Source organism: Takifugu rubripes, chromosome 18, assembly GCF_901000725.2.
Source record: "Takifugu rubripes chromosome 18, fTakRub1.2, whole genome shotgun sequence".
Lineage (NCBI taxonomy): Eukaryota > Metazoa > Chordata > Actinopteri > Tetraodontiformes > Tetraodontidae > Takifugu > Takifugu rubripes.
Window position 1 is genome coordinate 5,752,172 of NC_042302.1, and position 23,711 is coordinate 5,775,882.

The window sequence follows — 23,711 nt, forward strand, 5'->3', positions numbered from 1 at the left end:
CACATGCTCCGGGGTGCCTGTGTCTGCTGCTTGAGGGCCTGATAAATCATGCCTGGGGTGGAGCTGTCGGCAGGGAGAGGAAGTGAGAGGGGAGCACACTGGGGTTAGCACTGAGGAATGATGCCGCTTCAGCATGCACCATAGTATCACTATGGCCACAGCATAAATTAGACCCTGCTGAACCAGTGACAGTGGCTACTGCAGGAGATGGATGTCTTCAGACACACGTGCACAACCTCCCTCCACTGAGCAAGGTGGCTTTTAAAGTCAGGACGCTCCTGATAAAGTGGAATAATAAAGTCATTGTTATGAAAGGATAATTCAGTCATTTACTATAATGTGGAATGGGTGTTGGTATGTTGACTGATGCTCATATCCCGTGATTCAGTTTATCTACTTTTTAGTCTTTGGTCCTTAGTTTGTAATTAATTCCTTTGCTGCCTTCGATGTGTTGGGGCACCACATCTCGGATATCATCAGGATCCTAGTTTAAACCCATCGTTCACATCTTCTGTATGCTGTGCCTCCCTTCGGTGCAGGAGGCCAGAAATCCATACAGGGCACATGTACACACATCCAGGCTTTACTTATTTATTTGCTTTGAGGAAATAGGATTGCTCCGAAAATTTAAGATGTTGGAGTGCTTCATGGTTTCCTGCACTCGTAAGACGCTCCAATCGGGGAATCACACAAGCTCGTAAATGTTTAATAAGAGTCTTATGCACTCTAATACTGCTTGGATTTCCTCTTACATTTCTATTACTGTACAGAATTGTTGAAAGCTTCAGTATAATTCAGCTGCAATCTTTCAAACAGGTGTGTGATGGTGATGCATTCAGAATTTATTAGTGTGAAGGTTCCATCTCTTGTTTTCTAATTTTCCAGCCCCCCCCCACCACCAATCTTTGGACTCATTAGCAACTAATTTGCACTTTTCTCCTTTTTTATGGTTTAGATTGCATTACTGTGGTCACTTACAGTCCACAAGAGGGTACATTTTTATGTAATGGTTTTTAAACCGAGATTTCAAACTCCTCAAGGCCTTAAAACTCAAGGACACGACATTGAGCACATTGATTATCACCAGCTTTAAGTAGCTTGCAGTCCAAGTGAGTGGAAAGAGAGAGAAGTTGAGAAAGTGTGCAGAGTGGCACCATGGTCAGGGTATGGATAGTAAGAGGCAGAGAAGCGGAGGATGCTTCCCTTCTCCCCCAAAGGGTCACGCTTGGCCGAGCTACATAATGCATGCTCAACAGTATAAGGCTGCAAAGGGCCTGCGTCCATAGATCATTGTGAAGTGGCATGTGACCTATAAAAAATGCACCCTGCTCCCTACATGTTCACTGTGTCAGCACAAAAAAACACAACAACAAAACGGCAGCATGGCAATAAATTCACTGGTCGCCAGCTCCTCTCATCCCCGATTTCGCGCCGCTTGTGTTGCTCTCTCCACACGCTCCCTCAAACATGGATGAGGAAATTACAAGGTCGGCTGTAAGTCCCTGACATGCCACGGCCATCCCCTCATCCCTTCTACTAATGATCATTAATTACATGTCATTAACTAACACGCCACGGGCTATTCTTCCACATTTGTCATGTGCTATCGACTTCACATTCTGAATTCACTCCAATTAATTAGATTATTCTACTCCGCAGCCGTTTCTTTGAGTCTGTTTCTTGATCTTTTTCACAGCCTTTCACCACACTCCTCCCTCCTCTGATCCTCAACTTAAAAGGAACTTTTCCAACATAACAATCTTGGTCTTTCCCCACGCTCATTTTTCATGTTATTGCCAAAGTCCTTTGGTTTATTGACCGACCTTTGAATGATGTTTTCTCCCGTGCTCGCCATCTCTGCTCCTCCCCTACATCTGAGCGTGGAGCTTAATCCGCAGCTGACTGCTGCTGATGAGTCAGTCTCAGCCACATCCTCAGGAAGAGACTAGACTAGTGGATTCATTATCCAGACTGCCTCCTGCCCCCTTCCCCACTTCACCTCCTCTCCATCCACATATCCGCTATCCTGCTTGCTGGCTGGCTAATTAAATCTCCATACATGATACCACTTGCTAAAGGTCAGGATCCATCACAATATCATTATTTTGGAATTAAACAAATGTCTCTCCATTCTTTCAATGCACTGTGCCAGCTGGCTTCCAAAAGAAGTCCCTCCATTTGCCTCCGTTGTGGGTTTGACTTTAACTTAAAAAAAAATAAAAATAGACACATTATATTATATGCCTGTTCTCTCATTCTTTTCCTGCTCTGGTCATGCTTTGGTATTGTTCCTCTCTGAAAAACAGCCTAGTTTCTGATTTGTTTATTCCCAACTAATATTTATCATCTGACGTTCAGCTGGCAGCTGTGAGCCTCCTCGTGCTGCCAACAGAGTACACAAGTCAACTTTGTTACAGGTACGCCCTGAGTAGTGTGCTTACAGCGTGGTGCATACACACTCTGGCACATTTGCCAGAATCGGCACTCAGAATTTCCCACCTGCTGTCAATTAAACGAGATCATACCGCAAAAATAAAGTACACATCTAATTTACAAATAAACTGCAATCTTGCTTTTTGAGATAAATTGAATTTAGGCCTAATCATTTGAGTGGATTTCTGTTTACTGCTACTTGCATTTCTGTTAATGTTTGCATTATTGAATCAGAAGTAATTATGTGTTTGTATGAACGTATGACCAGCCGGGCTTTGTTAATCAGACTTTAAAACTCTGTACTCTGTTTTTTCTGCTTGCCAAAACTGGCATTGCAAGTCAGCAGAGATTTCAGATGGCTCACTTGAGTATAATATTGGACAGTTTTTGGAGTTGTTTTCAGTGCTGTATGGGAAAATGATTTAAGAGAGCAGGGAAGGAGTGGGCAACAACACATCGACATGTGAAACTTTCACAGGTTCACTCAAAGATCAACAAATGCAAAAAAAAGGATTAAATGCATCATACAATACACAGTATCTGTAGGAGTTGGCTAAGAAGTGAAACATTTTCTCTGCATATAAGAACATCGCGGCAGCAAAGGTTTTTTTTTTGCACATTCTTCACTTCAGAATGACTGACTGTTACGACTGGAGTCATGCAGCCAGTGTTTTAGCATAGCTAAATTGAATGTTGACGTTATGTTTTACAGTGAATGCTGCAAACCCTCTTAGCTATGACATGATTCTGTAGTGCTGCCAATTATTCTGCCAAGTCGATCATTTAGCACAGTGGGGCCAGAGGAAATACATCATGTAAGTGGCTGATTATGCAAAAGAACAACCAGGATACCGTCCTCCTTAATTCCTACATTGTCAACAGAAACTCTGCAGTGCAATAATAAAACAAAAGTCTGGCACAGAGGACTTAAATGCAAAGCGCTTCCCCAATACGGCCAATTAAAATTGAACTAAATCGCAACATTTGTGCTCATTAAATTGGTGCTTATACTATTTTGTTATGCAGCATTACAAATCAGACTTATTAATACTAAATGATCACTGTTGCAACACAGCCAAAACAACATTAGAGAGCTGGGAAACCTCGTTTTTCAAACAAACTTGAGATGTTGAATTAGACTTTATAGAAATGTCAATTATTTGTTGTCTTATTTACAGAAAATCATATTGCTATTCTGCTGTCCGTACAGTTGTCCTGAACGGGTCCCACAGCTTGAAATAGCAAGTCTTGTGTGCAGAATTGTTGTCACAAGGACGTCATTAAAGAAGACAGCTGAGGCTTTAGTACCAGACGTCCTTGGATGCAGCTGATTTCATATATTTAAAAGAGAAGGCAACAATATTTTAGTGTGTGAGTAAAAACAATATTATTGGACAGAATTATTGATCTTATTATCAACTGCTCCACAGTGACATCTAGTGTGCTCCGTGATGAAACCTGACAGAACGCTGCTGCCTCGAGTATAAAAAACTACTTTAAAAAAAAAAAAAAAAACGGTTGGAAGTACAAGAAAATGGACTCTCTGGATTCTCCCACAGTCCAGCAGCGACACGAAGCAGAGAATATTCTGTGTTTTTAATGTGTGTCATTAACTTTGTGAACTCAAGGCCAGTGGAACAGACCCTCACAACAGTGGAAGCCCAGATTAGGCCATACATCAGAGAGCGTCGGAGAGGGGATCTCTTTCAGTGCCCGCTAATCGCGTTGAGCAACAGTCTCTCTCTCTCACGTGCCCGCTCTTTCTTGCTATCCTGTATCTGCTGATCCTGCTGCACAGTCCAGAAGAGAGCTCTCTTTGTGGTGATGCTGGCAGCCAAACAGTAGCAGAGAGATAGATATGGCTTAGACTGACCTGATTCTGCCTCAGTCTGGGCAGAATCCAAACACTGGGCCTATGCTCTCCTGTCCTTTTCTCTCGAGGGAGGAACCCCCAGTCCTCTGCATATAAAATCCACTCAAAATACCAGGGCGAACACTAACATTTTTAGAAACAGATCTTAAGTATGTCTGTTGTATAACTGCAGAGTGAGTGGCTGTATTTAAGACTAAATCTATAAAGTGTGGGAAAATTGTATTTTACAGATTAATTAAGGTCTTTGGATTCATTTTGTATTAAATATTAATTTAAAAACACCGACTCTGTTGTATATGAAGAGGTCCTCAGACAGAAGAATGCAGATTTTCTTTTGTGTCCCATGTTCACGCCAATAACATGAGGCCAAGGACATGAAATTTCATAGCAAAGTTGACATCAGCATCTCATTACAGGGAAATGTCAAAGGCCGTGCTGATATCCTTGAAATCTGACTGGAAACATCTTGATAATAATGTTCAACAGTCATCTTTCTTCTTTCTTTCTCCATGAAATGTCCTTTTAAAAAAAAAAAGGCACAAAGCATGTTACATTGGATTGCAGCATCTAGGGTAGAGATGATGGAAATAATACATGATGTGCCAGTAACAAGATGATATCACACTTTATAATAAGAAAACAACAAAAAAAGAAACCATCTCACACATGCATCATTCAATGCACACACAAATGCGCACATCAAGGTGTTGACAGATAATGTGAAGTGTTTTTGGCTATAAAAGCCCCGTTACTGGGACGGTAATCAATTTTAGGAGAATTGATTGTGCGTTTGTCTTTTGAGGCACTATTTAATTAGAGGGTGCAAAGTACTCTTTATTACCTGTGATAAATCCTGCAAATCTTTGAAACATGGCCCTGACAAGGCCTAAAATGACTAAAATGATCCTGTGTGGTGTTAGCAGCCAGAATTAGCTTTTTAACTCAGTATGAAGGGAGAAGACTTGTGCTTATGAATTCACAGAAAGGCAGGTTAAGTAATGGTGACAGGCGGAGTGATATTTTACTGCAATTTTATAGAGGGACCATGCCTCTCATCACTGCCATTTATCTACCCACGAGACACCACTCAGGACAGAGCAAGCATTCTTGACAACAGCAGATTCTGGAAAGGTCATAATGGAGAAAATGTGAGGAGATATAAGCTGATGTGTTTTGTCCTGGGCTTGTATTCATCTTTGTTGACCCTCCTTGGCATGTCTATCTTCTCCGTGTGCCTCTGGTGTTGCTCCCTGAATCCTCATCTTAACCCTCCACCCATATGACATGATCTTGACCTAAATCCAGGCCATCTCTATCGATCACTCAACCAGCCTAACGCCTCGTTCATAGCCTAAAGCTCACTGTAGCCAAGAACATCCACGTTCCATTTGTCTAATGAAAGCAGGCCTCATATTTCCTCTGTGGCTAAGTCTGAGGCTTCTGATGATGATGATGGCCTTTAGTGAAAGGTTGTGAAGAGGCACTTTGTGCTGGCAAGATTGATCGAGAACCCAGGGGGTGCGCTTGTGAGAAAGGGGGTAGAAAAAGGGAAAATAAGACATAAACTAAGAGGCTCCCCCAGAGCATCCCACCTTTGACAGCTCCAACCACTGGGCAGGGGAGATCTGAAACAGTTTGTTGGATTTTGAGTGTGATGTGAACGCAGACATTTTGTTTGTTTGTTTTGTCAGTCAGCTTCTGTTTGTTTAAATATTGTATTATATATCTGAACAGTGTCATCTGTCATTGTGGCTCATTATTTTACATGAATATGCTGCCATAATGCTGGTATTGTGTGACTCCTACCCACTATCCTCCATTCCTGCTAATGTGTTCCAAGGCATCTCTCCTCACAACCACCTATTACATTATTGAGCTGTTAATCAGAACAGTATTGGCATTATTCTTACAAAACCCCATAATTCTGTGACCATAGTGACCAGAATTAATCTCCCTCTTGCAGAATAATGTGCAGGCAGGTCAAAATGAATCAACGCATGAATCATATCTGTTTAATCATAAGGCTATATCTGCATGTTCAGGACAGATTTAAGACTATTAAAACTTCTGTTGGTCTGCGAATTCTCCCGTCCATGCAGCAGGATGTGAGGATTTTACTCAATGTGAAGATGCAGCACTCTTTTGTTCTTCGCTTGATTCAGTTTGAGTCGTTTCACATTGAATATCTTGCTGCTCTGGCATTTCTACATTCTGCTGTTGCATTGGGTGGACGTATGGGAGTTGTGCCTGACAATGCAGCCTCTGGCACGATTACAGAGCCCGCTCCTGACTGCAGTCTCCCTCCATCTTCCTCTCTACTCCTTGCCACTTTTTACCATTCTTTGCATACCTGCTGCATTCAAATGCCTGCATGTCCTCTAACCCATGTTGACCCCTGCCTGTCTGTCACAGAATAGGTTTAGAGAATGTATTTTCTTTTTGAGTCATGAATTTTTATCGGTTGAGTCGATCAGAGGTTTGTTTTGAATCCAGTTCTGGTAACAAACCTCCTAAAAAATGATCTATTGCCCATAGACTTTACACATCACAGCACAAAACTTGAAATTGTACTTTTTTTGGGTGTGTTATTGACTAATCCTCTTCTTCACTGCAGCTCCTGACCATTGACGATGACTTTTGTGGCCTTGACATGAATGCGCCATTGGGTGTGTCCGAGATGGTCCGCGGCAAGCCTCTCTACACTGACGCCTTTGACAAAATGACCTCGGTCATTGCCTACGTCTACAAGAACCACTCCCTGGTCTTTGTCGGGACAAAGAGCGGACAACTTAAGAAGGTAAGGCCCTGAAACTTTGGATGGATTGTCCAGATGGATGAGATGAAGGGAGGGATTTTGTTTCACTGCGTTGGCATGTGGGGTAAGCCCAGGGAGTTGGGGATTGCCGGTTTGGAGGAAGGATGGTAGTTGTAGGGCAGGTTGACTTTCAGCAAATCAGCTGAGTTGGCTGTATTTGCCACAGATAGGGGCGAATGTGTGTGCATGTGAGAGGAAAGTGTGAGGATGAACGATGTGTGCGTGCACTTTACGGTGGGATGGGAACTTGATTTGTGTGTTTTGAGCAAGACGGATCAGAAGAAACCCCTGAGGAGATTTTGTTTCAAGAACCTTTCTAGCTCCTCATCATTTTCCTCCTCATCCAGTGCAAAACGTATCACAAACACATTGTATACAGAGATTCAGGACCGTCCTCTGTAGTTTTCCTTCACTTTGGAAATCATAGTAAATCCAGACCCCTGGGGGCAGATTGTAGCACGCATCAGCACGTTGCAGAACTTTGTAGAGAGCATACATCAGCATGTTGCAGAATCGATTAGACGCTGTCTTATCCATTTCTTGAGGAAAATTGAGGGATCAGATGAGGAAGAAATACATTATTTAGTGGTTCTGCTGGTATTTGGGGTGTAATGGATATTAAAATATTAAAGAATAGAATAAAAGAGAATATGAATTAACTTCATTTTGTCTGAAATCTTGGGATCTAAGGAGTGTTCGCTGTGCGTGTCTGTGTGGATCTGACAGTACAGCCTCTGTCTAAACAAGATTTTACCCTCAGTGTTAAACGGCACCGGATAAGCTGTGTGTTGTCATGTCGTAACTTGAAACTTTCTGCATGAACCTGTGCTCTCCACTGTATGGAAGGCCTTCTCTAGTCTAATGGGATAATGCACTGCTGCTGGGTATGATGGAAGGCTGCTAGTTTCGACCCTTTAACTCTAATGCTCTTACAAACATGGTATAAGGCCGTGACTGAGACTAATTTTTGGGCGGCTCGGCCGGTGAGTCTCACAGGCCTGAGGAAAATGGTATTACATTGAGGGAGAGTATGGAATAAAGAGAGTGGGAAAGAGATTGGACAGAGGTGAATGTGCTCCTAAAAAGTGCATCTTTGAGTGGAAGAGTGGTCGTTTATATTAGTCTTACTCATTATCGGCTTAAACAAAGGTTAGCGTGCTTGGTACAGTCATGCAATGAAATAACATAGGATGTGATTGGTGTTTTCTGTCAGCTCAAACAAACACATTGGCCCATTACAGGCCAATACTCCCATCCCATATACATACTTGTCCCCGCCCCTGTCGTTAACTGTATACCATTAGATGACATCACAGGCAGTAAAAGAAAACAAGACAATAAAAGGCCCAAGCTTCAGGCCACCTCCTTCATCAGTGCCTTTATAACCCTTTGGCTAATGGATGTTGATTTATGTCTACTCCTCCACCTTACTTGTTCCATTTCTCTACCCGATCCTCCTCATTCCCCCAGTCAGTTTTCCTTTTTCTGTTATTTATGATCCCGTGACTAACGCGACACCTCGAATAAACATAAGAGTTACGGTAAAAGAGAGTGGGCGGACGTTAATGCAAGTGTTTGTGCTGAAGTAAATGTTGGGATTTACAGGCTCACGTTTATGACATCATGAAGCGGAGCTGTGCAGGAAGTGAATTCACTCCAGTTTGCCCGCAATATTGGTTTAACTAATGTGGCGAGGGTCAAATCTGTCAGCTGTAACATGAGGCCCGTGGGCTTCATTAGAGACATGGTTGTAAGTGTAATGATGGAGCCTGTTCAGCTGCTCCACAATAACCTTCTGCTACCACAGCTACGTGGATAACAATCATGTGTAGAAAAATATGTCAGGCTAACGAAGAGAACTTAGTAAAAAGCCTTGACTAAAGCTTTCAGTCGGTCTAAATGGTGGATGGGAATGCTGGTCGTGGTGATGGAGCCTCTTTAAATTTAACCTGAAAGATAAGAGAAAAGATAATGGTGTAAAAATAAAAGCTACAGCAAATGTGAAAAATGAGGCCCAGGAAACAAAATCTGCAATGAAACATTAAAAAGGTAACGCATAAGAGTTTTGAGATTGAACTTGCTTATCAAAATGCAGCTTTTAAGTTATTTCCCCTTAAACAAGGCTTTGAAGAAGTCAAGACCAAATAAATTCTTAGAATTTTGCAAATTTAATTCTCTAAAAATGTAACCTCCCATTCCTTAGAATAAATGGACCCGTTGCTGTCTGCAAAAACAGACAAAAGTATTTACGACCCCACAGCTGCCATGTTTTTGCATGTCATATCAGATCATTCCTAACCTTGTTCACCTCTTTATTTTGTCCATCCTCCACTGTTGCTCATCTTGGAGCTCTTTGAAGACCACCTCCTACTCTTTAGAGTGAATGGACCATATGGCTTCGGGGGACCGTTCATTGGTCAGTTTTATGTGCGTTGGTTTGTGGCTTTCAGGGATGGAGATGAGATGGAGATAAAAGGCTGCTGGTTGGAGAGGTTTAAACCCATTTATTGCAGGTCAGTGCACATCAGCAGGTCGAGAGGAAAGCCTTAACCACCTGCAGGTCTCAGTTTGATTTATGGTCATTTGGTCAGCCCCCATCTTGGAATAAAAGATTAATATCTGTGTCGACAGAAATTTAAAAGAGTTGCATCCAACGTTGGCCAGGTAATTCTGTGGAGCTGTGGTTTGAGAGGAGGGGTGGTGTAGAGAAGAGGAGGGAGGTGTGAAGAGTGTGAAAAGATGAGATTGAGGGCCACCTGCTGATGTGCTAATGCATCTCTACTTTCCATCCCCATGGGGAAGCCTTGGCACTCAATACAATGGGCAGCTAACCTTGAACTTGACAGGAACATTAATGTGAGGAAGACATAGCTTGAAAAGGTAGTGAGGTTGAAGAAGCTGAAGAGGATAGTGTCTTAAATTGTCAGAATTATAAAACACAAATGCTTGTGTCTCTAAACAGTGGAAAAATGAGGGTCACTGTGTATACAAAGGTCATAATACTGAGATGAACCACTTGTTACAATCCAGAGAAAATGCAGGTTAATGGAGGAAGGATTCAAGATCAACATAATATGAGGTGAAGAGAAGTCTTTCAGACTATTTTATGACTTAATAAGAAACAGGTCAATTTAGATAATGAATAGTTAATGGTTGTTGTCTGCGGGGAAAGGTCAAGTCGACTTTTTTTTTAAGTCGACTTCTGCCAGTTTTGATGGTTTTTTTTACCCTCTACACCTCTGTCTACATTCAGTGTTTGTTGTCACTCCTTGTGTCTACTTCATCCTCTTATCATGAGCTTACCATTATTCAATAAATCCTTCTTTCATCTGTAACAACTCCTGATCTTATGGTAACCATGCTGCTCATTTCAACCTAAAATCAAATCAGCCAAATTATTTGTTGCCTTAAGAAACCTTACATCTAATCATGGAAAGAAATTACAATGTAGAGCCACACTGATTGGAATAAATGCCCAATTACTGCCTTTTAAATGTATTAAAAAGACAGTTGGCAGAAGGCTTCAGCAACATTTCCAGTCTAACAAACGCACAGGAGTGACCCGGCTCGCTGGCAGTGCTGCCTGCACAATAGATTAAGGATGGACACATATCCCCATGTGGGGGTGAGAAAGATATTTATCGCTCTGGACCAGTCCCATATGTTTTGTAAGTTGATTGTGTCCTTGTTTTGTGTGTACGGGCGCCTGTCTATGAATGTGTGTATGATGGGTTGGTTAGCCCCAGATGCAGATTATTGAAATAGGCCGAGCTGAGCCATGGTCAGTGGAGCAGAGGATTAACTGCTTAGAGCTAATGATGAAATATGCTTTAGGACAGCCAGACATTGTGTGTATGTGTGTGTGTAGACAGTGGTATATAATTTAGCCCCCCCCTCCCATCTTTATTAGGCTGCAACCACAATTCTCTCCAACAGGACAGCGCACACGTGCACACTGTGCAGCTATTACCTTGGCCTGCCGCCATTACTACCCTGCCCAGTGGTCCATTCATCCTGGGTGCTGGTCTAACACACTGCTGGGCTCAGTCAGTATACCCAGAATGTCAATGTTCTCATACTATTAGGTATTCCTCAGCTGTCTTCTAGCTGCCTTGGCACCGTGCGTCTGTATGTATTACAGCTCCCACACCAGCTAGAGTAGCAGCACACCAGAGAAAACTCAGTGGTGGGTTGCCATGGTAGCACGGGATGGAATGTATAGAAATGCTCCGATATTAGAAAGTGTGTTTTTAACTCCCGTGCCTGCAGCGTGTGGCCGTCGTCTGGTTCATTCAGCTGAGTGGACATCAGAAAGATCCTTTTGTGTGATATTGGGCAGGTATTCGATGAAAGGTGCACTGAAGGGATTGAGGGATAGGTCAATGGCAGTCACTCAGCAAGCATTTCTGGCACATCTCTTTTGTTCTTTGTGACTTCCTTCTCGGTGCATCTTTTAAGTGCGCTGTGCAGAGTGTCCATCCCTTTAGCTAGCTAGCTGAAGCAGCAAACAACACTAAATTCATTCTGAAGAAAAAACACACTCACACTTGTATTCTTCATTTTGCTTTTGTCCGTGTGTGTATGTGCGCGCGTGCGTGTGCCTGTTAGTGGGCATCTGCTAAAATAGCTCTTCACCTTACACGTGTCATTCAGATGTGTATTTATAGATGTCACTGCTCTAACTTATCCTCGCCCCCTCCCGTCGAGGGTCCTTTATAATTTATGATCCGCCAGGGGCTGAGCACGACAGTTTTGTACGCACGGACACGCACTCGCATGAAGACACACACTCACACTCTCCAACCTGCTTCACTCCAGGTTAACACCATGTTTGCCATCGAGCACCCACCAAAGTCGGACCCACTTGATTGCATCAAGCATCTGTACGGCTTCTGCTTGTCAAAAGAAAGCCTCCAGCTAAGAATCTTTGTCCTTGCTGTGGCCTAGGTCCTTAACATATCTGCGACAGTTCAGCACCAAATTAATGTACCTCAGAAAGTCAGATCAGGGATACGCTGCTTGGATTAATATTCATACACAAGCAGGCAGAATTGTCTTTCTTTACACCATCCTGTTCTGAAATGAGTGTCGGGAATGGAGAACATGAGCGGCTTCAGAATCGAGATTGCAATGGAGAGGCTGAGAATCTAGAGGGCAAAATTGGTGACCTAGCATGATGGGAGGAAGCTCCAGTGATGGCAAGAATGCCGAGACAGAAGGAGAGGGCGAGAGTGCTGAAATAGTTTGATGTTCATTTCACCCTTCTGGGTCTGTAGCCATTGAGGGAAGTACCTTTATGCAGCAGTCAATTGAGCTGCCGAGCGATTTGAGTGGCTTTCCTCTGCTGTGTGTATGTGAAGTTGAAAGGTAGAGAAGTTTTGGAGGAAGAAAAGGACACGGTCAACTTCAGTCTGATATTTCCATTTCCTGGTGGTTTGAACTATATTTGACTCAGTTACTGGCTGTTACCGACAAGGTTGGCTTCTGAGAGGACGGAGTCAAACCCACTTCTTCAGACACAACATCCTACAGATGCTATTGTCTCTCAAATATTCACACTCATATAACACATGACTTTGTTTTATTCTATCTTTCGTGTCAAGTTCAGCATTAAACCAAACTCACCCCACTAATTGGCATGACCATTAACATTCTTCAGCCACAGCAAGCCAAACCAGCAAATTGGAATGAGTTTTTCTTTGTTTCTCTCTTCCTTGATGCATCATTGAGCAGGTAACCACATAGAATCACTGCAGATGTAGCCATTTCTCACACATACACACATTTACACACACTTGTACACATGTCAAAGGTTGCTGAACAGTTAAAGCTCACATGCCGATGTTGCCGGAGGACAAGTCAAATGCAGTTTTCTCCTCAAAGAAGTGTTTTAATTGGCATTAATTACTCATGTGTAGCAGACGACGTGGATACTCCAACACTTATTATTAACAATTCTAGAATATTTTGTCTTTAACTAAATGTTTAAAGAGCTTTTACTACAAATAAATCCTAACCAAATTACAGTGTATTATTCTTTTCAATTATTGTTTCAATGTAGTTGGTGAATTTGTATTTGTCCTCACGCTCTTACAGTAGAATATCAGTAGTCTCGTAACTGATGACAACGCTTTTCTTAGCATGCTGAAAAAGGCTCGTAGGATGTCTGCTAGGATGTGAGTCTTATTTCCCGTCAATTTCTCCATGACCATTACAGTGTAGGGCCATATAATATTTAGAGTTATGGGTCACTTCCAGTTGTGGCTTAAGGGTTATTATGATCAGGGATAACTTCAGATTGATGTCCTTTTCATTCCAGAATTGACATATCACTCTCCAGGTAATGTCCTCTCCTGGCATGTATGTCTCTCTCTCCTCCGATCTGTTCTATTCAAACTTTCATCACTGCGAATGTAATGGATTTTCTCAAGGACATTGATGGATGGCTGCTTAAAATGGATCCATTTTTCACTATTTTGTTCAAGTAGTTATGTGTGTGACAAGACTGTTTCTGCAAAAAAAAAACCTGTCTCTGGATTCCTCTAAGCAAATCAGCCTCTTTCTCTCATTTGTTATCTCTGTCCTCCTGCCCCATTCCTTTCTTTTCTGACCATTTCAACTCCCCTTCGTACATCCCTTTGATTTATGGTGTGCCTGTGTAGCAATAGAGGACACACTGCGGCAGGTGGGCCTCCTCCCCGCCACCCACTTCCGTGCACGCTTGGAGCCAGTCACTTGACACTTGAGGCTTTTCGGGGTGAATCACCTCACACCTCTTCCTCTCCTTTATCCCGACCTTTTCTTCGCTGTGAGTTGTTTGACTCATAACCGGGTCATTCTTTGTCCTCCATTCAGTAAATACTAGCAGGCTGTCAGGAAAGCATGCAACGGCTTTGTTTCATTCCGCAGCAAGGACGAGCTGCATCATGTTTGCTGTATGAAACCAATTTTTAACATGTAATGTTTGTTCGTTCACACCTCTTGCAGTGGACATGAATGTGAAATGCATATGTGGCTCTTTGGAAGCTTCTCCTCTGGCCACATTAGATCTGTTTCCCACTGCGTGTTTGTTTGTTTGTTTTGGATGATTGGCATATTCTTATTTTGCTGAGCTTGTCCTCCTACTCATCTCATAGACACACATGTTTTCGCTAAATGGTGAGGACTCATGTCTCAACATGGACACACACACTGGATTGCATTTTATATTACTGTGACCCGCCCTTGAAGCAGATGCAAACATAAACATGTTTAAGAGTGTCCCCGGGTCTGTCTGTCTGACATCAACACACTGAAATGTGCCTGAGGTACTTAAGTTGCTTTATGGACACGTTTGGTCGCAGAGTTGGAGAGTGAGGGAGGTCGAGACGCTAAATAAATGGGATGGATGGAGGGAACAAGACAGAGGTTGTTGTTTGAAGCAGGAACATCTTCCATGCCTATTGTTTTTTTCCCCTAACCGCCTCTGCCCACCCTTTCTTTTGCCATCGTCAAAACAGCCTTTAATGTGTGGATTTTTATCTCAGCTACTCCAGCACTCCCAGGATTATAGCCCCCCCCCCCCCCCACACCCACACACACACACACACACACTGAATAGCAAGTGCCCATCTGCATTTAAGAACAGTCTTTGTTTTTGAGTTAATGAGGTGCAATTATTTTTAAAAAAAAAGAATGAATATGGTGTAGCCTTTGTATAGTACCTGTACAGCTGTAATCACACCCCTATAACGTGTGCAGCCTGGAGGTAAGGGTCCTCTACTGTCTAGACGAAGACACTTCATCAGTGTCCTGTGATGCAGAGTTAGAGTTCAGAGTATGCCAAGTGTTCACTACACATTTAATAATGTGGAACAGTACAAGATTTAATATTGTAATGTTGAATATGTGTGCTTTTAGCATGAATAGTTGAAGCTACACATCTATGTGTTTTCTTTGATTAATTTGTCCGTTTTGTCACATTCACTGTCCTGTGTCCACACATGGATCCCTCCTGCAGCTTCAGCTCCTGCCAAATGAAAGCCTAGTGCAATGCTTCATTAATTGTTTTCAGGAGTGAAACACCCACTGAGCCAGAATCATTTGCGCACACACACTCTCTGAACACACCTTTTAAGCAGTCTGATGTGACTTTTGGTCTTTATAGACCACTATCTGTATCTTATTGCCCTTTAGGTGCCAAGTCATGCACCAGCTAGTGTATTTAAAATGCGTAAGAAAACGGACGAGTCTGTCAGTGTGCTGTGTTTTAGTAGATTCCACACACACTTTTCAGATTCCTAGGAAACACAATGATGCTTAAAAATACCCAGCATGCCATGAGAAAACCTGTCAGATGAGCTTATAATTCCTTTTGGAACAGTGTTCTAATTTGAAAGAAGTTCAGAAACGTTCCGGTGGGACGTGTTTGAAGAGGGGGGTGATCCTTTTTTCTTCTGTGTAATAAGATGCTCTTTTGAAAGCAGGAACTGTGAATATCATTTGTTCCCCTCTATTTTGTGGAACTGTGGTTGTGCGACATCAGGCTGTGTAACCTCGGTCTCACTGCTTGAAAGTGAACTTATTTGACTTATTTCTCTCTGCATACTGTTGAGCTAGGTGCGCATTATCCTCCATGGCCCATGACATCCCTCCAAATTATCCTGATCCAAAGCATCAGGCATTTATTGCACCTCTACAAGAAGATGGAGACCCAAACCCAGCCCTTTCGTGTCATTAAGTTTCCTCAATTAAACAGCGATAATAATATCCATAAAGATAGATATTACTACATTCTCAGTACCATTCATTGTTTAATTTTCATTTACATTTCATTTCAAATTTGCCTAATCTTTTTGTCTAAGTAAATCTTTCAGTCTGTGTCTGTATTTGGCTAAAAATCCACAGGCTTTGCCAGGCAGGCTCACGGCTCTGGCTGTTCCATCTGGTTTGGCTCTCGAGATCTGTCCTCGTTAGGCCATTACTGCAGTTTAGTCTCAGCTGCCCGCTTCTACAACTGGCAAACCAACCAAACCACTGTCCTCCTCTCCTTCTGCCACCACCATCATTGCCTGGCTCTTATTCTCAGTAGCAGCTTATCTGCCGGCTCCAATTTCTATCCAAAAACCTTTGTAAATGTATAAGGCTGTTGGTGCGAGACAGTGTCCATTTATAAAACCACCAAATCTATATTTCAAACGGGTTCATAAATCCAAATATCTTGCCGTGCATTTAAAAGTAGAATATATTTATCCTATTATTCTCTCTAATCCGTCTCTATGTTACAATACCTGCAGTTGAGTCTGGGATCCCCTGGTGGCTTAGCCTACAACTGATGCATGTGCGAAGAGACTTTTTGGCAGGCAACTTCATTCACACAGTGTGGGCTACAGACTCGTCTGACAAAGACTTGTCTCCCTGCAATGACCTATGTTTCACTTCCTTTGGAGCCCTCCTACTTAAATGATGTTGAATGATGTATTTTTAATAATGTGGGAAAATATTAATTAACTTAATTTATGTTTGAAAGTGGCCAGGAGATCTCCAGAACTTCAAAGCCCCTTTTTAAATATGTACCGCCTCACTGCTTTAAACACGAAAGACACACCAAAGGTCTACTGCAAAGAGTTTTAGAAACTCACAACTAAGGTGTGAAGACACATAAACACTCCTAATAATACATTTGTCACCTTTTTATGTGTAAAAGCTGAGAATGAGTCTGAAGATTTGGGGAGATAAATTAGAAGCCCAGTCCCAACTGAACCATTGATGACTCTTGTATTACTCTAGCAAATAGGTTGCTGATATGGATGCAGTTGAACATCACTTAAATGTACAATAGGCCTATTTGCTGCTGCGTGGCTGCACATCTCTGCAGCACTTTGTTGTGTTTACATCATGGCAACTTGTGCTTGAATGTGCACTGAGTTGCCAGAACCAAACACTTAGTTCCCTCATGTGAAATGGCCACTAATTCTCTGTATCTGGGGATTATACATAATTGATTTATGGACGGAAAATAAAATTACTCATCATTTGAAAGAGAAAGGGCATTTTGTTTTCTTGCCAGAGTGCAATAAACTGTTCCTCTAGAGTTAATTAAAGAGTTTTTGTTTGTAAATCAAGTATGGGTGATAATCAATAAGCCAACAACCTAACATTTAATGGAATAGCTTTAACATTTAATGGTTATGGCTCTTTTTCTGTCGCCTTTGTATACTACATTGACTGCATGTGTTTGTGTACCAATGGTGACTTGAGCCAGCACTAAACAGAATATCATCAAGGCCGGTTCGGCATCTTAGGGTACAGGAGGGAAACAATGGCTGTTACAACTGAGACGACGAATCCATTTCAGTGAGTTTAGCGTTTTCCCTGGGTCCGCTGTTAATAAAATCAAGCTTTGCTCAAAGTGGAAGCCCGTCCCCCCTTGAGTTTTCTGTTCAGTGATAGCATATCTGGATTGCTGCTGTTGCTAGGCAACTATTTGTCCATATTATGGGATTCCATGAGGTTTAATCAGCAACTTAGCACAGACAATTTAGCCTTCTGTTTCCCACACTATGCAGTGTGGTATAATGCATATTCAGATTGCAAGTGTAGGCAGTTCTATGGAAGTAAACAACAGCTGTAGGTCAGCCGCTGCCTCCAACATATTCTTGCATAAATATATGGTGCCATATCATTAAACAAATGGTAAAATATGCACAGCAGTAGCATAAATGATGCAGATATGCACAGGATGCTCCTCTTTCTTTCAGGGCGTAAGACATAGACCTGTGGGTTGCAGCTGTGGAAGGTGATTGAGGGTCAGAACAAAAGCATGTGCTTCTTGCAAGCTCACATGCTCATGATTGAGTTCTTGCATCTCTTCATGTACCCTGTATACACACACACACACACACACACACACACACACACACACACACACATTCAGATATACAAACACAACGTTTCCACCCATCAGTCGACAGTTGACGATCTCATTAATTCTCAGTCCCTTTAAAGGTAAGTCATTGACCTTCCTAGTTCATCAATTTTTAATATTGCTGTTCTGCACTTCACCAAACTATCAGCACACAGATGCCATAAACACACGCTGGCCATCATTTCATCATCGGAGTAGGTATTCTTAATGGCCGCTCCAACACGGTGAGCAGGGAAGTGAGATGATTGATGTCTATCAGTGTCAACCGTACATGCCAATTTACCTCTGAACACTGATGAGTGACAAGTTCCTGTTACTGGGGGCTTTCTTTTGTGCAGACAATCACATCCCCCTGGCCTCAGAATTTTGGGTTCTGGAAAGATTTTGCACAAAAAATAGCTCAAAGTTCCTCTGGAAACATGGAGGAGATATGAATGTATCAGAAGAAACAAAAGTGGGTGGGGAGGAAGGTGACACTGTTCTGCTGTGGATAAAATAAATGGTTCCCCTAAGTGATGTTAATCTAAAGGGAAAGGTGCCTGTTGGGCTAAATCTGGAAGGCAAGAAACATCCACGCTCTGATTGGTGCTGACAAACGAATTACGACCAGTATCTGTGTGTGTGTGTGTGTGTGTGTGTGTTTGTACATCAGTGTTTATGGTATTGTGGTTTCGGTCCAGGTGATGAATGTTCCAGTGGGCTGAGTGCAGAAGTGTCCATAAAACACTCCAGTCATTGTTCCTAGTCTTCTACTGTCCTCCATCTTTTCCTGTTTACCCCTTCCCTGTTGCCGAAATTCCCTTTTGTTTGCTCATCTTCTCCCATTCTGTGTTTCCTCATGTCATCTTTCTCCTCCCAAATTTCATCTGTCCCTGCACTGCTCCAGGCCAAGACTGTCAGTAATCAAATGAACGTCATATTATTTTAGGGCGACTCGAAAGTTTCTGTCTGTTTTAACAATTAAGGGAAACACTTCAGGGGTCGGTGTTAGAGAAGTGGTGATGGAGGAGAAGCTTTCGTGGAAAGATACAGACAAGAGGACTTTATTATTTAAACAAGCCATTGGCAGTTTGCATGGAAATGACTCTTAAATGGATGATCAACCTGAAAGGATAGAAGGTTTCTATTTTCACTGGCGGCCTGGTAGGGATGATCAACTTTTGTGGGGGAAATATTGGTATTTTATGTAACTTGATCTGATTGTTTAAGTGGGAGGATTCTGTGTTTTACAGTGTCAAATGTGTCAGCAACCCCTCACGTACACCACAGAGATGCTGCTTCGAGGCCCTCATCACCAGCCTGCTTCCTGCCTTTATGTCATGGTGTTTTGTCCTTGTTGGTGCCAGTTGCCCCATACTGCTTCAACTAACAGCCTCCCTGCAGCCCCCCTATACTTATGTGCACAGGCAAGCATCCCCCAAAACCAGCTGAGATGAAAGGCTGTGGATCACACACGCACTAAACTTTGATCAATCTGGCAACACGTGTAAATAGGATCATTAATGGGGATTTAGCAGGGGGCTGCAATTACGTCTGCAATTACACTTATACAAACACACGTACACATGGCTCTTTTTCAGCTGTACACACACACACACACACACACGTTTCATTTTGTTGCCTTCAGAGACAAGATGTAGTTCACACACAGAATACCGACAGGATAGTTAATTGGGGTGTAAAGTAAAAATCTCAATTTGCCTCAAGTGGATAGAGAGATCTGACGGCCAGTGAAGGAGAAGTAGGAGTTGAGTACTGCTGCAAGGACAAAAAAAAATCTGTGTTTAGGAGCTTAAAAAATGAAGGGAAGAGATAGTCACAAGAACAAGCTTCACATATTTTCCCAATATTTGATCTTCTGTCACTCATGCTGACTATATTCCCTGTCTTATTCAGTAATACCAACACACACTCCATTTGCCTCCATAAATCTGGTTTAAATGCGTCTCAGTCCAGTTCAAATCCACAAATCAGTGAAATCTTGCCCTCCCAAAACTATTTAGGTTTCCATGGCCAAACGCGATTATATCGCTCTTACAACCCCCAAAACCCTCGATGAGTGTGGCTTTCCAGCTCCAAGCCTCTTATCTGCTAAAGAAGACTAATGAGTTTGAGGCTCACCACCACCAAAGCCATGCTCCATAAGTGCTGATTATGGTCTGTCCTTTCAAGGAATACACAAAATTGTGATTGGTGAGATTACAATGGCATCATCTTTTTGCCTCCCACCTTTGCATTCAATTCAATTTCTGAGCTTTGTGTTTGGCTTTTTCTTGCCCTCAGAGTAATACAGTTATTTGTGGCATTCAATCAATCTGTCATGAATTTACTCAGCAATGATGATGGATCATAGCGAGCACTAAGAAAATCAGTGATCCCACGACTCACATGGTCATCAATGAAGTTATCTTTATTCATTGGGCCTTTCTGTGTAAAGATCAATTATGAGGCACATGTGTTTATCTTGCCAAGGTCATTTTGTATCACTCCATTTCAAAAGGGATCTGACCTCAACCCTCACCATGACCTCCTGACCCTTGACCCCTGAATTGTGCACTTGGCATTGTGTATGGTTGTTGTTAGACAAAAAGGCCACACAGGAGCGTGCAGCTGTTACTATAATATATACTATAAATTAGATTCTGAAGCATACAAGCATCTAATTTTGCAGCTTTTGGGGTATCCTTATGAATCCTGTCTCCCCCTCCCTTATAGCAGCTTTGATTCCTCCATTTCTCAAAAATAAAAAGAGCCTGGCACGTGCTGTTTTGCCTTTTGGACGACGGCTCCTACCCCCAGCGTTCAATTATTCATGCTGAAGTCCTATTTCCCCACAGCTATGGAGGCTAGAACACACACATACAGACAAAGAGCTGTGTAAATGCATGTGCCATGTGTTGTTGGCAGTGATATTTTGGGTGCTTTGTTGTGTGATGGTGACTGGCAGCATCAGTGTAATACACAGAGACTGTTACTGCAGATTAAGGCAGAGGCTTTTCATTTCTCTCAATGTTTGGACAAATTTTTTAAAGTAATGAACTCTCATTTTTTTGATTCCCTGTTTCAAAGCTTGTTTTTCTTTAAACTTTTATTTACCTGTCTCGTATAACTCCTTTGTTTTTCAAGCAGTTCTGGTTCCCTCATTTGTCATTGATCTTTTTTGCTTCTGTCCATTCCAGATCTCCGCTCTCCTCTTTTTTCATTCAGGTGTTTTTCATTCCATTCAACTCTGTTCTCTGTTCCCTGTGTGTGGGGCATGGGGTTCCCACCCCTTCCTGACTCACACATGTTGTTGTTCTGTCTCACTGCTATGACAACAGTGTCTTTGGAAGGGTTAGGTAACAATGTGCTGCGTGGCCCCACTGTGCAGCGGTGAATTATTCAGTCAACTCGACAGGAGGCTACACTCTTATGTCAAGCAGAATTGCACGTTACCAAATACTGTATGCCTAAAAAGAGACAGCGAGGCATCGGCTCAGTAGTGAGTGTTGATCAAAAATGACTAGCGAGGAAGAATTAGAAACTGTCAAACTGCGGGTGAGCACATGTGCCATTACAGGCCGATGTTTTATACAGCAACAAAGTATCGTGACACTGTCAATCCTCACTGTAAAAATAGCATCTGTTCAATCCAGACGGAGTGGCATATGCAAAAAGATGATGTGAGATGTGTTTAAAAAACTTTCCTATCAACATTGAATGTCTCCTCCCGCTGATATATTAGTGTCCAGAGAACACATAATTCCAAATTGTGGCATATTTTTCATATCGCACTCCTTATTTTGCAGCTTGGGGTGGCTAACAGTTGGACAAGTGTCTGTTTTATAATCATGGCCACTTTTGGGTCCATATGGGAAATTTTGTCTGCAGTATTTCAACATTTCTTGTCATATTCAGTCCTAAATTATACATTCATTGTCTAGACCATATTCTTTTATAAGCGATAAATTACATTATTTAATACATGCAGTGGGCCATGTCGGGCTTTTCTGAAGGAAAGCTAATGTGAAGCAAGTGCTAGGAAGAGGAGATGAGATGGGGGGGGGGGGGGGACTTGATTTTTATAACTGCCAGGAAAGACTGAATGGACCTGTGCGATGATTAAGAGGAAATAAGGTATGTGAATGACTGAGATGTATAGAGAAAATACTCCTGATGTGAGTCATCAAGCCGCTCAGGGATGGGTCACCATGGACACAGCCACTGACCCCACACTCATGCCCCATCGATTGATCCCAATAAAGCTACACGTCTGTGCTTCTGTTCCTCCATCTCTTTGTGGTCGCTTTCCTGTCTGGCTGTATTAATCTTAATGAGATCAACAATTGTGCGTCTTTCTGCTCCAGTCTCAGCTGTTGTCTCTCTCCGTATGAATAAACTCACATCCAACGGCCTCACTCCCTCTTTTCACTCCTGCTTTATTTTAAAGTCTATTTAGTGCTTTCACCGGTTCACCGCCTGACCTACAAATAGCATACATTATGGAAATGAAATACCTGGTTAGTTGCTAATTCCAGCAAATAATTTGATAAATCAGCATGTGTTTGTCCAGCTTTGAGGTTGAGTTTTAAATAACAATGGGCTATTTCCTTGCATTTGGAAATTTGTATATATAATTGCAAAGGATTTCTGTGGGAATTTAAATATATTGAAAACATTTGGATTGATTACAGAGGACATTTTAATTTAATAAAGGGCATCCACAAACAAATGTGGGCTCAGATGAATATGTTGTATGCAGAGAGACAGGCTGTCTGATTACTCACCAGTGAGATCATTTGCAATTAGTCCCCTTTGTGCTCGTATAAAAGGTTATCAGCCACGCGTCTGAGTGCACACCCTGACACACAGAAGCATCCTCACTTAAAGCCATTAAATTTATTTCTGTGGGAAATGTCCTCTGAGCCCTTGCTTCACCCTTTTACAGTAGACCTTGATTAGAGCTTGATTTAATGCTCTCCAAACAATGAGCTCCTGTTTATTTCCAATTAGCATGATGGATGCAGAATATAACAAACATGCTGCTTTACTCTTATTAGCCCTCGCTCCCGGCTCCTGAAATCCTTCTTTCCATACTTTTATTTTCACATCTTTTCCTGTTGTGCTTTGACAAGTATGTTGCCATGGAGAAGCATTTAAACCACTGTGGCTGCAGTCAAGTCATTACTTAATAACTCAGAGTTCACAACATGTTTAAGCTGTGAAGTTGTGCTTCCTGTACAATTCTTTTAAGAAATTTGAATTTCTTTAACAGTTTTTTAAATGTAAATCCTATAATCCACATTTACTGTATATTTTCACACTATATAGATGACCGTATATTAAGGTCAATTCACATTCACACATTTTTTTATGTTGTGCAATAGGATCTTATTTGACATGCATTAACAATAATATGGTGATTATTTCCATATTTAACCTGAATTATGTCATTGTGCCAAGACACATCCCAATCTATCGGTGTGCTACTCATTCACCTTAACGCATCCCATCATTTCAAATTGGGAGTGCTTAATGCTCTTTGGCTGGTAGAGAAGGGCAGCAATTTTCTGCATTTCTGATCTAAAACTTGAACAGGCCCCCTCTCCTCTCCAGGCTGGCTTCCAATAAATTCAGATGATTTCCCATGTCATTAAATGCTGGATTTGACTTGCAAATGGCCTCCTCATGCTTCCGATGATGAC

The 23,711-nt window shown here is 42.1% G+C and overlaps 1 protein-coding gene across 1 annotated transcript in view; it reads left to right on the forward strand.

Moving 5' to 3' along the window:
• The window catches only part of plxna4 (plexin A4), a 146,218-nt gene that overhangs the window by 18,574 nt on the left and 103,933 nt on the right, over positions 1 to 23,711 (forward strand). Inside the window, exon 3 of the mRNA XM_003972873.3 lies at positions 6,921 to 7,103. Coding sequence (XP_003972922.2) covers positions 6,921 to 7,103 — 183 coding nt within the window. The remainder of the gene's footprint in view (positions 1 to 6,920; positions 7,104 to 23,711) is intronic.